Below are 13,608 nucleotides of genomic sequence, written 5' to 3'. Positions count from 1 at the left end.
TTGGCGAAACCAAAGGCTCATGTAGCAAAGTTGGTGAGGGAATCTTCTGATCCTTACAATAGTGGGAATGCTATTAAACATTTCATTTTAATTTTACATATCTCTTTTTCCATACTGGGTTGCTTGAGTGTATGTTTGTTTTGTTTGTGTTCTCTTCTGCATGATCTAAGCAAAGAAAGAAAGTCCCATTTTCCTTGACCAGTCTTGTTAAGAGTAGTCTCACCGGCCTGCATTAAATAACCATTTTCCACCCCCAGCACCAATTACAATATCCAGAAATTATATTAGATGACAGGGCTTTTATTAGGAAATTGGAGAGGCCATTTAGAAAATTTCATATCCAAACCAAAGGAACAAGTCTTATTCACTATTTTTTTTTACCAGAAAAATCCCCCAACTCAAGGGTGAGGCCAGAGTCAGTGGGACGGTATAATTCATTATAATGTTAGTCCCAGAAGTGGGAACTGGGAGCTCTGACCTGCTGTTCGGTTTGGACTATTTTAAAAAATGTCCAAGGGCCAAATTAAGGCTTATTTTTGCATTTCAAAATCAGAAACTCATCTGAATTCAACATACAATTTCAAACATGGGAAAAAAATCATATTTTTCAGAACCAGCCCACAAACTTTCCTGGAACCTGCTCCATCCAGTCAACTGAGGGCAAAACATTAAAGAAAACACGTGGCATTTGTTCACACCTTTTGCTTGTGGAAGTACAGGGAATATATTATGGGAGGAAAATCCATTATGGAATTGTTTTATCCCCATTTTGCATTTGTTTTGTCTCTTTCTCCTTCCATTTTCGGCCCAAGAATATGAAAACCCACTGTTTACACAGCTGTAGCTGGGGATTTAGTCAGGCGAGTCTTTTGAGTGTTTGGAAAGAGATACACAAATCCTTAAAAAAGCCTGTTTGCACACTGTGCAAAGCTTGTGATTTCACCCTCATATCTGTACCATTTTGACACCAGACTAATCTATTTTAGAAGCTACTGGAGCACTTTCTCCTGGAAAAATCTGACCCGTGATTCATTACTCTATATAGTCATTCTGGGTTTTTCTCAAGGACTCTGGCAATTTTAGTTAAGGCTGGGTTAAGGGTAGAGAAGGACTTCCACTGGAAGAATAGTAGAGGTGATCAAATGGGCACATTTTGAGGGCTTTGGGCATTAAAGGAATGTACAATTTTGTCATGTCCCAATGAGAGTGCATGTTTTAAGGCATCAGAGCAAATTTGAATAGTATTCTTGCCCAGGGATTCCACGGAACTGAGGAAACTCCAAATTGAGTGCCGTATTTGGAGACGGGCTGGTAGCAAAGTGGGAAGAATTTGTAGTTGTTGGGCAACCTGTGTTTGTATCTTTCTGAGCCTAGTGGTAAGGGAAAACAGAAAGAGCAGGAGCATGGCCTAGTGCATATACCATGGGCCTGAGAGTCAGAACAACCTGATTTCTAATCCCTCCTCTGCCACTTGTCTGCTTTCTAACCCTGGGCAAGTCACTTAACTTCTCTGTGCCTCCGTTACCTCATCTATATATGGGGATGAAGACTGTGAGCCCCATGTGAGACATGGTCAGTGTCCAACCGGATTACTTTCTATCTACCCCAGTGTTTAGAACAGTGCCTGGCACATAGTAAGGCTTCAGAAATACCACAAAAAAAGATTCAGAAATTGAGGGGAAGGGCAGCAAGGAGAGAGGGACAAAGGGGATTGGGGGAGAGAGAGGAAGAGAGAGAAGCAGGGAGAGCGTGCACATGAGAAAGCCCGGACACTTTTAAAAAGCATTTGGGAATAATCCCCCCTAAATTAGTCTAGGTGCATTTCTAATAAACAGCCTGCTCCAGCTCAGTATTTGTGTTAGTTAATCCCCTCCGGTTCACTGGAGTCCTGAGTCTTGTGCTGGAGGTCAGCCAGGAAGCTGCAGTCTAGTTACTGACTTGTTTTCTTGAGGATGGTGGGAAACTGATGTGTGATAAACAGGAGTTGTTTCTGGGCTGGATTCAGGAAGCTCTTTTCCCTGACTGAGCTGCTCCAGGCCTTTCCTATCAGAATGCATATGTGTGTAATAATAATAATAATAATAGGGCTTGAGTTCAGTGCTCTGCACACAGTAAGTGCTCAATAAATACGATTCAATGAATATTAGATGTCAAGGACTGTTCTAAGAGCTAGGGTAGATACGAGTTAATCAGATTGGACACAGTCTCTGTTCCACATGGAGCTCACACTCTTATCTCCATTTTACAGATGAGGTAACTGAGCCACAGAGAAGTGAAGTGACTCATTCAAGATCACACAGCAGACATGTGGCAGAGCCAGGATTGGAACCCAGTCCTTTTGAATCTCAAGACCAAGCTCTATCCACTAAGCAATGCTGCATGTGTGTGTGTGTTTGTGTGCATATGTATGCGTGTGTGTGGTGGAGGAGGGAGATAATGGGGAGGACATTTCTTTATTTTTTGTAATCAATCAATCACTGCTATTTACTGAGCACTTACTATGTGTAGAACACTGTAATAAGCACTTGGAAAAGTACAGTATATCACCATTATTAGACATGATTTCTGCCCAGAAGGAGCTTACAGTCTAGAGGAAAATTTAACCAATACCAATCTTTCTCCCAAATAGATTGCACCAGAGGAGACTACCTCTTCCGGGCCCACCAGGCAATAAGGTCCAACAATATTGGGGTCCCAGCAGGGCAGAGAGAGCTTTCACTGACTTGGACGTCCGGGGGGCCAGAATTCCTGAGGGTGATGGCATCCAGGGTGATCTTCCTCCCCACCCACCCTGGAAAACTGCAGGCATCTCCGCAGATCCCAGGGATAATTACTATGGGCCTTCTGGTCTGGTTGAACCCCAGATTGATTGTTCTAGAATTAATGCCCACTGGGAAAGTCTCAGATTCCTTTATTTGGACTGAATCATATAACATCTAATCCAGCTCCATTTATTGTTTGGCATATTTCACATTATTACTCTAGTACACTTTGCAGTTCTTTGTTATTTAATCTTCTGAGGATCCCAGTGAGGTACAAGGAACAAGAAATTACATTACGGCATTTACAAGGAACTGCTACCATACGAAAAGAACACCTGCATGGGCTCTTTAGAAAGGTAGAACCATAAAACTGGTAAGCCTGTGGGAACATTGATTGAAGAACTAATGAGAACTACCCAGGAAATTTTCATTTCTCCCGCCCCCACCAAATGCCATGAGGCACTAATGACCTACACGTTTCCATTAGACCTAAGACAAGGGATTCTTTTGTCTTGTTATTTCTGTCTGGGGCTTATTACACCTAGGGGAAACAGACAAAAGAAACAGTTGCCTTTGAAATGGGAAAATACCCATTTTTATTTTCTACCTTTTCTGAGCATGCCCCACTCAAGGAATTGGAAAGCGGAGAGAATAAAGGAATTAAACATGAGCTGTGTATTTCAGGAGAAAGTGTTAGGGAACATGGGTGACTACAGACGCGACTGACAGCGGCACAAATGAGGGAGAGAGACCAACAGTGCGGAGAAAGCGAGGGAGAGAGAGATAAACAAAGATGAATGGATGGAATTAAACAAGCAGGTTCAAAGGCTATTTCAGAATCTCCTCTATGAATAAAAGATGTGAGGAAGCCATAGGATGCTTAGGAGAGAACAAATGATTTTCACATAATATATTTTTCACATAAAATACACTCCTCTGGACTGTAATCTCATTGTGGGCAGGGAATGTGTCTGCTATATTGTTCTCTCCCAAGAGTTAGTACAGTGCTCTGCACATAGCAAATACTCCATAAATTCGATTGACTAACTGACAGGAAAGAATAGGGAAAAGAAGGGCTTCAAGAATCAAGATTTCCTTTGCTCCTACACTGCATCACCCTTGCACTTGGATTTACATCTTTTATTCACCTTTTCCTCAGCCCCACAGCACTTACGTACATAGCTGAAATTTATTTATTATTAATATCTGTCTCTCCCTCTTGATTGTAAGGTCACTGTGGGCTGCAAATGTCTCTACCAACTCTGCCATACTGTACTCTCCCAAATGCTTAATACAGTGCTCTGCACATAGTAAGCACTCAATAAATATAATTGATTGACTGATTGATTGGAAATTTTGTCAGGCATTGGGAAGAAAGAGCAGTGATGGGATAGGAAGCTAGTAGAGCAAAGAAGAAACAGGAGTATTGTACACGCTCAGGAGCTTAAGTGCTCAATAAATAGCCAGGATTGATTGAGGAGAAGGTTAATGACTTTTGGAGATGTCATTAGAATTCACAGGGAAGAACACAAGAGGAAGATGAAGGGTGGGAGAGCGTGGCATTCTACAGAAAAGCAGACTAAAGGACGAAAAAAGTGAATGGAGGGAATCTTATGTGGGGAAAGGAAAGAGTCTAAGAAATAGACAGTCTACCTACCTGAGGCAAATCATTTTCATAGAAATACAAGAACTTTAATGATATTGACACATGTGCACTCAAGTGCCTGAAAAATGACTTCTGTAATAGTATAACATTTCAGGTAATATATATGATCTGGGAAGATAATTTCTAGGAAATGTAAAAACCAAACCTCTTCAGATTTAATACAGAGAAAGTGGCATCTGTCCCAGTAAGGCTTTATTTAATCTGAGTGTAAAAGGAAGGGCTAACCTTAAAACTTAGATTGCATTTTTAAATATTACCAGAAAGATCGATATGTTGCCATCCTAATATCTCATCAACAGAAACCTAGTCAAGAGATCTCTTTACCAAAAACTTTTATTTCTGGGAAAAAAAAGTTCAGTCTATCTCCTTAGCTAGATCTCTAATCAGTATTCCTAAACACTTACATTCTTGGAATATGGCAAGACATCTGACACACTACGATTTCTCTTTTTTCCATCACTGACCATATTTCACTCAAACGTACCTACATTTATAGTATATATCCATTACAAAAACAAAATCAAACCTCGGGAGTTTTCTGGCATTTTACAGTGTTTGAATTCTAAATATTGTGGCCTCAACGTCTTTCATATTTCTGCTACTAGAGGTCTTTTTTTCCGATCAGAAATGACTCTAAGATCCCCCTTTCAATGTTAATTTATTTTACATGTTAACTAAACATATAAAGAAACCGTTTTGCCAAATGTAACAGTTGCCTGGTGTTTCATGTGGTTTCCTGGCTTCTATTTTCTCTTTCTTCAAACTGCAGTGTGCTCCTCCAGAATGGAAGGTTAGAACTGAAACTGCTTGCGTTTCACTGTCAGGACTTTGCTGATGCCTTTTGGCACATGGCCATACCCACACCTCTCCCCTCTCCCTCTCTGAAGCCCCTGGTTCTACCTGGAGACTGGTGGAGAGTAGGGGAAGAGGAAGAGATTGGGTGATCTCCCCCTGGGATAGAATGGAAATGGCCTGGGACTCTCTCCCCAACAAATCCTTGGTTCCCGGTGAAGCGGGATTGTCTCTATCTGTTGCCGAATTGTACATTCCAAGCGCTTAGTACAGTGCTCTGCACATAGTAAGCGCTCAATAAATACTATTGAATGAATGAAGTGTGGACATGTGGCTCTTCAGCTCCTTACCCACCCATTCCCACTTGGCCAGAAACTAGCAACCGCTATCAATCAAACAATTAATCCTATTTATTGAGCATTTACTGTGTGGAGAGCACTGTACTATTCATTTATTCATCCAATCACATTTACTGAGCGCTTTCTCTGTACAAAACACTGTACTAAGCACTTGGGAAAGTACAATACAGCAATAAAGAGAGACAATCTCTGCCCACAATGACTCACCATCTAGAGATATCAATACAAGTAAACAGATATGAATATAAATAAATAAAATTATACATAAGTGCTGGGGGGTGAGGAGAGGGGGAAGAGCAAAGGGAGCAAGTCAGGGTGATGCTGATGGGAGTGGGAGATGAAGAAAATTGAGTTTTTGTTTGGGAAGGCCTCTTGGAGGAGATGTGCCTTCAGTAACGTTTAGAAGTGGGGGAGAGTAGTTGTCTGTTGGATTTGAGGAGGGAAGAAGTTCCAAACCAGAGGTAGGATGAGGGCCAGGCTTGGCGGTGTGACAGGCGAGAGCTCACTAAGTTTATAAACCATGACTGGCTATCGGAGGTCCTACCCTAATGGTGCTTTTAACCAGCTATAGAATTTGGAGTGGGTGTGGATGGATTTTAGGGTTGTGAGAGGGGATGGAGAGCAGGAAGTAGGAAGAGAGAGAGGAAATGATGCTGCTGCTGCTGATTATGCTATTTGTTCAGCGCTTACTACATGCCAGGCACTGTTCTAAGAGCTGGGGTAGATACCCCATAATCAGATTGGATACAGTCCAACCTGGGGCTCACAGTTCAGAGAAGCAAAGTGGCTTAGTGGAAAGGACATGGGTTTAAGAGTCAGAGGTCGTGGGTTCTAATCCTGCCTCTGCCACTTGTCAGCTGTGTGACTTTGGGCAAGTCACTTAATGTTTCTGTGCTTCAGTTACCTCATCTGTAAAATAGGGATTAAGACTGTGAGCCCCAAATGGGACAACCTGATTACCTTGTATCTACCCCAGTGCTTAAACAGTGCTTGGCACACAGTAAGCGCTGAACAAAAAAAAAATCATCATCATCAATTTTCATCCCCATTTTAGAGGATGAGGTAACTGAGGCACAGAGAAGTGAAGTTACTTGCCCAAGGTCCCACAGCAGACTCGTGGCAGACCTGGGATTAGAATCTAGATCCTTCTGACTCAAAGGCCCGCACTTTATCCCCTAGGCCACAGAGGTAGACAGGAGAGGTTTCCGCTTAATCTATACTCCTTTGTGTCTTAAAAGAGCCAATCGATACTGTAGTCATCAGTAACCTATCTGTCCCTCTGGTACGAGGATCGGCTACCGATTGCTGAGACTCCAGACACTCTCTGGAGAATTCATTTTAAGTAAAGCATCTGTTTCTCAAATCAAGCAGGAATCAGCAGAAGCAGATGAAATTCAAATCTACTTTCGAGGATGAAAAGGTGTACATTTTACAGGGACTTTTGCCTTGTGTAAGTATAAAAATAACCATTGGTTCTTACTTTTTTAATCAAATCCAACTTCTCAGCATCATAGCCTCCTCTGAATACCAATTTCAGCACGACTCAGAATTTAGTGGATAAAACATTTAGGGGATTGTAGTTGCCAAGACTATATATTTACTGGTTCATGAGCTACTGCCCAAGGATATAAACTTTTTATTAGGAAATTATCACAGCTACTAGGAAACAAAAACACCTGACTAGATTTCTTGCCCATAACCCTCTTAAATGTACTGGGGTTACCCAAGGCTAGTTCTATCCACTGATCTTGCTCTTTCCCAGTTGATCAGATCTTGAAGGAAATTGGACTGGTCCTAAAAGAAATTAAGCTGGAGGCAAGAGAGCATTTTTATAAAAAGTAGTGTGGAATACACCACATTAGGGTTTTACTTCCTCAGACTCATGGTTACTGCCTTTACATGCATTCTTTTTCAAATCATCAAGACAGAAAACATTTTCCCCACTACCATTAACACATTCAAAGGTAAAGTAACTCTATGATGCGGGGTCAAATGAAGAGGAAGGGAGAAAATGTTTCTGTTGCTTCCACCTTAAGATTATTAATCACTAGGGTTTACCTATTTCCTGCTCTCCTGTTTCTTCCAAAACAGCAGGCAGGACTGTAGTTTTACCTTGCCCTAAGATATTTATCCAAGCACCAAACCTCCCAGATGCTCTGTTGAACTCGACAAGACACGAAGCAAAATAAAAAGTGTCTCCCAAGTTCCTTTTGCAAAGCTCAGGATGTGTCTCTTCGTTTCAATATTCCTTGGCTTAAACAGTTAAAAAGATATACGTTGAATCCACGTTCATGAACTTGTTGATGAAATCATGGTATTTTTTTTCAATCTCCAATCTATGCAAAGGTGATCTTGCTTTCCAGAAAGGATGCAAACAAATGACTTGAATTTGGAAAGAAATTCAAATCATTTTTCATTTTGGTTTGATTGTCTTGCCAGGGCCTTCCTGATCTCAAAACACAGATTAAATCAGATTGGTAAAAAATGAGAAGCAGCGTGGTCTATTGGAAGAAGCACAGGCCTGGGATCCTCTGTTCTAATCCCTGCTCTGACACTTGTCTTGTGGGTGATTTTGAGCAAATCACCTATCTTCTCTGTGCCTCAGTTACCTCATCGGTAAAATGGGGATTAAATCCTACTCCCTCCTACTTAGACTGTGAAACCTAGGTGGGACATGGACTATGTCCAACCTGAATAAATTATATCTTCTCCAGCACTTAGTATAGTGCTTGATACATAGTAAGCACTTAAGTACTTACACCTAGAAAAAGATGCTTAATGGCAGAAAATCTAGTTGGGCTCACATGTTGTTTTTTGCTCAGTACCATCTCAAGATATTTTTTCTTGTTTTTATACATTTTCTGATTTTTATCTTAATGGTTTATGAGATAACCAATCATAGGCAAAGACCTCTTCATTATTCTCCATTTAGGGGCAGCCTGTCCAGTCCCAAAGAGAAGCAGTGTGGCCTAAAGGATGGAATACAGGCTTAGGAGACAGAAGACCTGGGCTCTAAAGCTGGCTCCACCACTTGACTGCTGTATGATCTTGGGCAAGTCACTTATGATGATGTTGGTACTTGTTAAGCGCTTACTATGTGCAGAGCACTGTTCTAAGCGCTGGGGTAGATACAGGGTAATCGGGTTGTCCCACATGAGGCTCAGAGTCTTAATCCCCATTTTACAGATGAGGTAACTGAGGCACAGAGAAGTTAAGTGACTTGCCCACAGCCACACAGCTGCCAAGTGGCAAAGCTGGGATTTGAACCCATGACCTCTGACTCCCAAGCCCGTGCTCTTTCCTCTGAGCCACACTGCTTCTACCTTCTCTGTGCCTCAGTTACCTCATCTGTAAAATGAGGATTGAGATTGTGAGCCCCTTGGGGGACAGGGACTGTGTCCAACCTTGATTAACTTACGTCTATCCCAGTGCTTAGTACAGTGCCTGGCACAACAGTAAGTGCTTAAGAAATGTCATAAGAAAAAAAGGTCATTAAAACCCCAAAAAACTTCACTTTCTCAATTATTTTGGTGAACTGACTAAATTCCATCCAAGTAACAGGATGGAAAGCTCTGGCAATCAATCAGCTGTGGACCTAGTTGCACAAAGAACATGAGGAGGAATCTCCATTTCAGTCCCACCAATGCCACCACCACCACGAGAATTTCACCATCAGGAAAGCGTCACCTTTGAACCCATACACAGGGAGGTGGGGAACTGGAAACCTAGGTTAAAACAGCTATGATTAAATTAGGAATGCTACGTGCACTCAGATCACTTTGCAACATCATTGTTGATTTTAGCACTGTGAGAAAACGCCTCCCTCCCACTATGCCCCTCACCCAGGCTCCTAGCCCGGGGATTTTTACCTGCTGACGTTCGGAAGCGGCACTGCCCCGTCATAGGATCATACTCCTGTTTCTCATCAGAGCATATACACAGGAAGGACCCCTCTACATTTTCGCAGGAGGCTTCACCACATACTCCACTCAGCATTTCACATTCGTTCACATCTGGAAAGGGAAGCAACAAACGGAATCAGACATGGTCCTCGTTACTGACAGCTCTTTATTTTTCCAGCCGGGCCCGAGCCAAGAGGGTCCGCGGGAAAACGGAGACAATCCCAGATGGGCAATTCAAATCTGAACACGACTTAAGTGCCTTGGAGTTCCGAGGAACCTGGTCATTCCCTATGCGGTGAAGGACCGCGATTTACCACAAACAAAAGCATCCACATACTAGTCCTCACCACAATGGGCCCTCAAAATGGGAACCCCACCAGATTTTCTTTCCTACTCCACTTTAAATAACTAAATGTATTCTGTCAAACAGTGGTATTTATTGAGTGCTTACTGGAGAGCACTGTACTAAGTGCTTAGGAGAGTACAAAACAACAGAGTTGGTAGACATGTTCCCTTCCCACAAGGATCTTACAGTCTAGAGGGAGAGAGAGAAATTAAAACAAATTATGGATATGAACATAAGTATTGTGGGGCTGAAGGTGGGGTGACTAGAGCTTAAAGGGTATTTTAACTATACTAGGAGTATCGCTAGTCCTAATGCTGCTATTTATTCTTCATAAATAATCATAATCCTAAAAAATAATAAAAAACCATAAACCTACTGGAGGGAAGACAGCACCCAGCATCCTCTGCCCCTCAGATGTGAGGTGCTACTCATGTCTCTGTGCTCAACATTATTCAAGCAAGTGCTGCCCACTGACTTTGAAGCCAAGGGTGTCCCATACATCTCTCAAACGTATGTTAAGTTTTTCTTCATCCACTCAAATGCCCAATACAGTGTGGCTATCTATGCATTGGAATTTCTATAATATAGTTAACATTTTATAAGGAACTCCAGCTGTTTTTCCTTTCGGGGAGGGGGAAATGGGAGGAGACATCAAAAATTGACCAATTCTCCATCTGTTAGTAGTCAAGGTTCCGCCTAGAGGTGAAAATAGAGCCTTTCTGGCCAGTGTTGGTCTAAACACCCCATCTGCCTCTGCTTTAGTGAACTTCTTTGTCACCAGGCTTTTCTAATTCTAACTGCTAATATCTTTTACATAATTAGTTCCTTCCTTCCCTTAAAGGCACACATATTTCAAAAGTTCCAGTAGTTAAAGTCAAAGGCTCTCCCGAAGAACAACCTTTTATTGTAAAACCACGCAAGAATACAAACCTGTAGAAAGGCTGTTTCTTTTTGACCCTCCTTGGGCAAAAATCCTTTTTCATTTTCCTGCTCTACTTTCATTTTGCCTTCTCCCCACTTGTCAGCCTGCTAAACACATGTCTGACGAGGGCTATGCAGATGGGCTTTTGGAGCCGAACAGGCCCAGAAATCAACCCCCAAGGACACCTGGCCAGGGAGGAGGAGGAGGAGGATGAAGCAATCATCTGGTTGACAGGCTCCATGTAGAAAGCCCATCTGGAAAATTTAGACCACAAGTTCCCTGTGAGGGCTGAATGATTGGCACAGACACACAGCTACTTGATCAATTCATGTCCTCTATGGTGTAGCGGATAGCACATGGGCTTAGGAGTCAGAAGGGTGTGGGTTCTAATCCCAGCTGGGCCACTTGTCTGCCATGTGACCTTTAGCAAGTCATTTCACTTCTCTGGGATTCAGTTACCTCCTCTGCAAAATGGGGATTGAGACTAAGAGCCCCATGTGGGACAGGGACTGTGTTCAACCAGATCTGCTTGTATCCACCCCAGTGCTTAGTACAGTGGCTGGCACACAGTAAGTGCTTAACAAGTATCACAGTTATTATTATTATTATGATTTTTATCTGGTCTGCCTTGAGACCGACTTTCAAAGGAAGGGGATATCCGACAACAAAGCAATATATGGCCAAGGTACCCTCTGAAAGGATAAAGATACAATGAATGCTTAGAAGTAATTCAATCAACAACGGAAAAAAAATTAGCAAAAGCTTAACTTGGGCTGAGAGGTTTCATTTGTTTTAGGTTAGTTGTTTAGTCAGGCAAGCCCAATTCTTCCATATTTATACTTGCGACTATAAACAGCAACTCAGAGAAACACTGCTTCATGCTTCTAATCTGATGGGACCCAACAGGCTCACTGAAAATATTAAAGCACTAAGCAGTTCACACCAGAAAAGGGATCAAGGGCTGAGAGTAAAAGCTAACAATGTTGGCTCCCCACAAAAAATAATTTAGTAAAAAATTGATATTTCAGATTTTGTATGCAAAATCAATTTTACACTTATTGTCATTTGGCAGAAGCAGCCTGTGTCCTGAAAAACTTTGCTTCTAGGTCTCACCCATAAGAATCTTCCAGAAACTTGAGGAAAGGCCGTTACCTCTTTTTCCCTCTACCAGGTCCAGTATTCCCACCTTTCTCGGAATTAAGGCAATGGGAATCTCAAGTTGAGGGGCCTCTGGATAATAACCTAGTTTCTGATGTCCTGATATGGGATATGGGACAAAAATTTGCTAATCTCTCCAGGGACAAAGTAGGGAGAAGATAGAAAAGGCAATTTTACTCAGGGTGATGGGTAAAACAGTGTTTGCCTGGATATATTCAGTCTCTCAGTTTGTCTATATCTAACTCCCATTTCCTGTATTTATGGATAGGAAATAGAAACAACTTTTCTTCCAGCAGTTTTATTGTGAAGCCTAGTGACTTGAAGTTAACCTAAGAGTCAGGATCTGACTTATGTTAACCTACTTTTCACAAATTTGCATCCTATATTTCTGGTGGAATTCCTGACCTTCCTGGTTTAGGAGGGAAAATGTAGTGGGCAGAAGAGGCATTATAAAAGCGTTTAGTATCAGAGGGCTTAAACTGGCTGAAGGTCAAAATTAAGCCAGTTTCGTGAAGACCTGAATACCAGTCTTTATTTCCAACAGTCATCTACAATATTTGTTCCAGAGCTGAATTTCAAGGTCACACAGCAGACAAGTGGTGAAGCCGGGATTATGATCTTCTGACTCCCAGGCCCATTCTCTATCCAGTAGGCCACATTGCTTCTAATTTGTTGTTGGAGGAAAGTGGAGGATTGATTTTTGTCTCATTCTATCTAAGCATGTAATTTTTACATGGCATTATCAGAAAATCTGAAAACTGATATTATAATTCCACTTTTGTTCTTCTGTCACAGGACAGTAAATAAGATGGGAATTGTAATAGTGAAATTTAAAATGAAATGGCTAAAGATATTTAGTCATTTGACCAAATGGGAGAATTAGGAACAATTTTTTGGGGATTAAAAAAAGTAAAAAGGGAGAGTTTCTGTGTTTAACAAATCTACACATGTTGTTTTTCCATTCAGTCAATTATTGTATTTCATAATGATTAGAGTTAGGAGAAATTACTCCCTGTCAGGAGTGGAATGATAAAATACATTTTTGTATTCATGTTATATTAGAATGCACTGTTATATGTTCCATTACATCTGAGAGGAATCAGGAGACCAAAAATCACAATCAGCTACTGTCCCCATTTACAGAAGAAATCTATTTACACAATCATAAGTGTCATTTTATGGATATCATTCCTGGAAACTGAAGCTAAGGCCAACATTTTAAAATATGCTGCCCAATAAGGTATGTTCTCTAATGCAGACTTGCTGTACTGCCTGCCAGACTATATTTCCTGAAGGAGGTACTCTCTAAGAGGTTAAACAGATGTTCCGTTTAAATGAAGTGTAATAGAGAGCCATCATTTTACATTTGTGAATGAACTCGGCCTTTCTCAAAGCATTGATTGTATTTTTAAAAAAAGATACATGGAAGAGCTGATTTGATGTTTCTTTTGATTCTATTATCAAAGGAGGTTCAAATTGAACAACTATGTTTTTACAAGGTAGAAGAATTGGGGAGGAAACTTTCAATAGGGAAGCTCCCACTAAAAGTCTAGTTCTACTGTGATATAAAACCTTGAAATGTCTGCAATGGGAATGCTGCATGCTAATCTGGTTTCTGTGTTTTAGGAAGGCCTAAAACACTGGAGCAGGAGAAGGGATAGAGAGAGATGGCCAAGATGAGGGGAGGTTGCAGTGAAGTTG

At 41.4% G+C, this 13,608-nt stretch overlaps 1 protein-coding gene across 9 annotated transcripts in view; it reads right to left on the bottom strand.

The window, feature by feature from the left end:
- Positions 1–13,608, bottom strand: part of LTBP1 (latent transforming growth factor beta binding protein 1) — a 416,540-nt gene that overhangs the window by 46,921 nt on the left and 356,011 nt on the right. For all 9 annotated transcript variants that reach the window (XM_029058450.2, XM_029058420.2, XM_029058428.2 and 6 more), the window contains one exon: positions 9,449–9,592. In XM_029058450.2, the coding sequence (XP_028914283.1) occupies positions 9,449–9,592 (144 nt within the window). The remainder of the gene's footprint in view (positions 1–9,448; positions 9,593–13,608) is intronic.

The sequence above is a fragment of the Ornithorhynchus anatinus genome, chromosome 1, assembly GCF_004115215.2.
Source record: "Ornithorhynchus anatinus isolate Pmale09 chromosome 1, mOrnAna1.pri.v4, whole genome shotgun sequence".
NCBI lineage: Eukaryota > Metazoa > Chordata > Mammalia > Monotremata > Ornithorhynchidae > Ornithorhynchus > Ornithorhynchus anatinus.
This window is presented reverse-complemented; position numbering and strand designations above follow the sequence as displayed.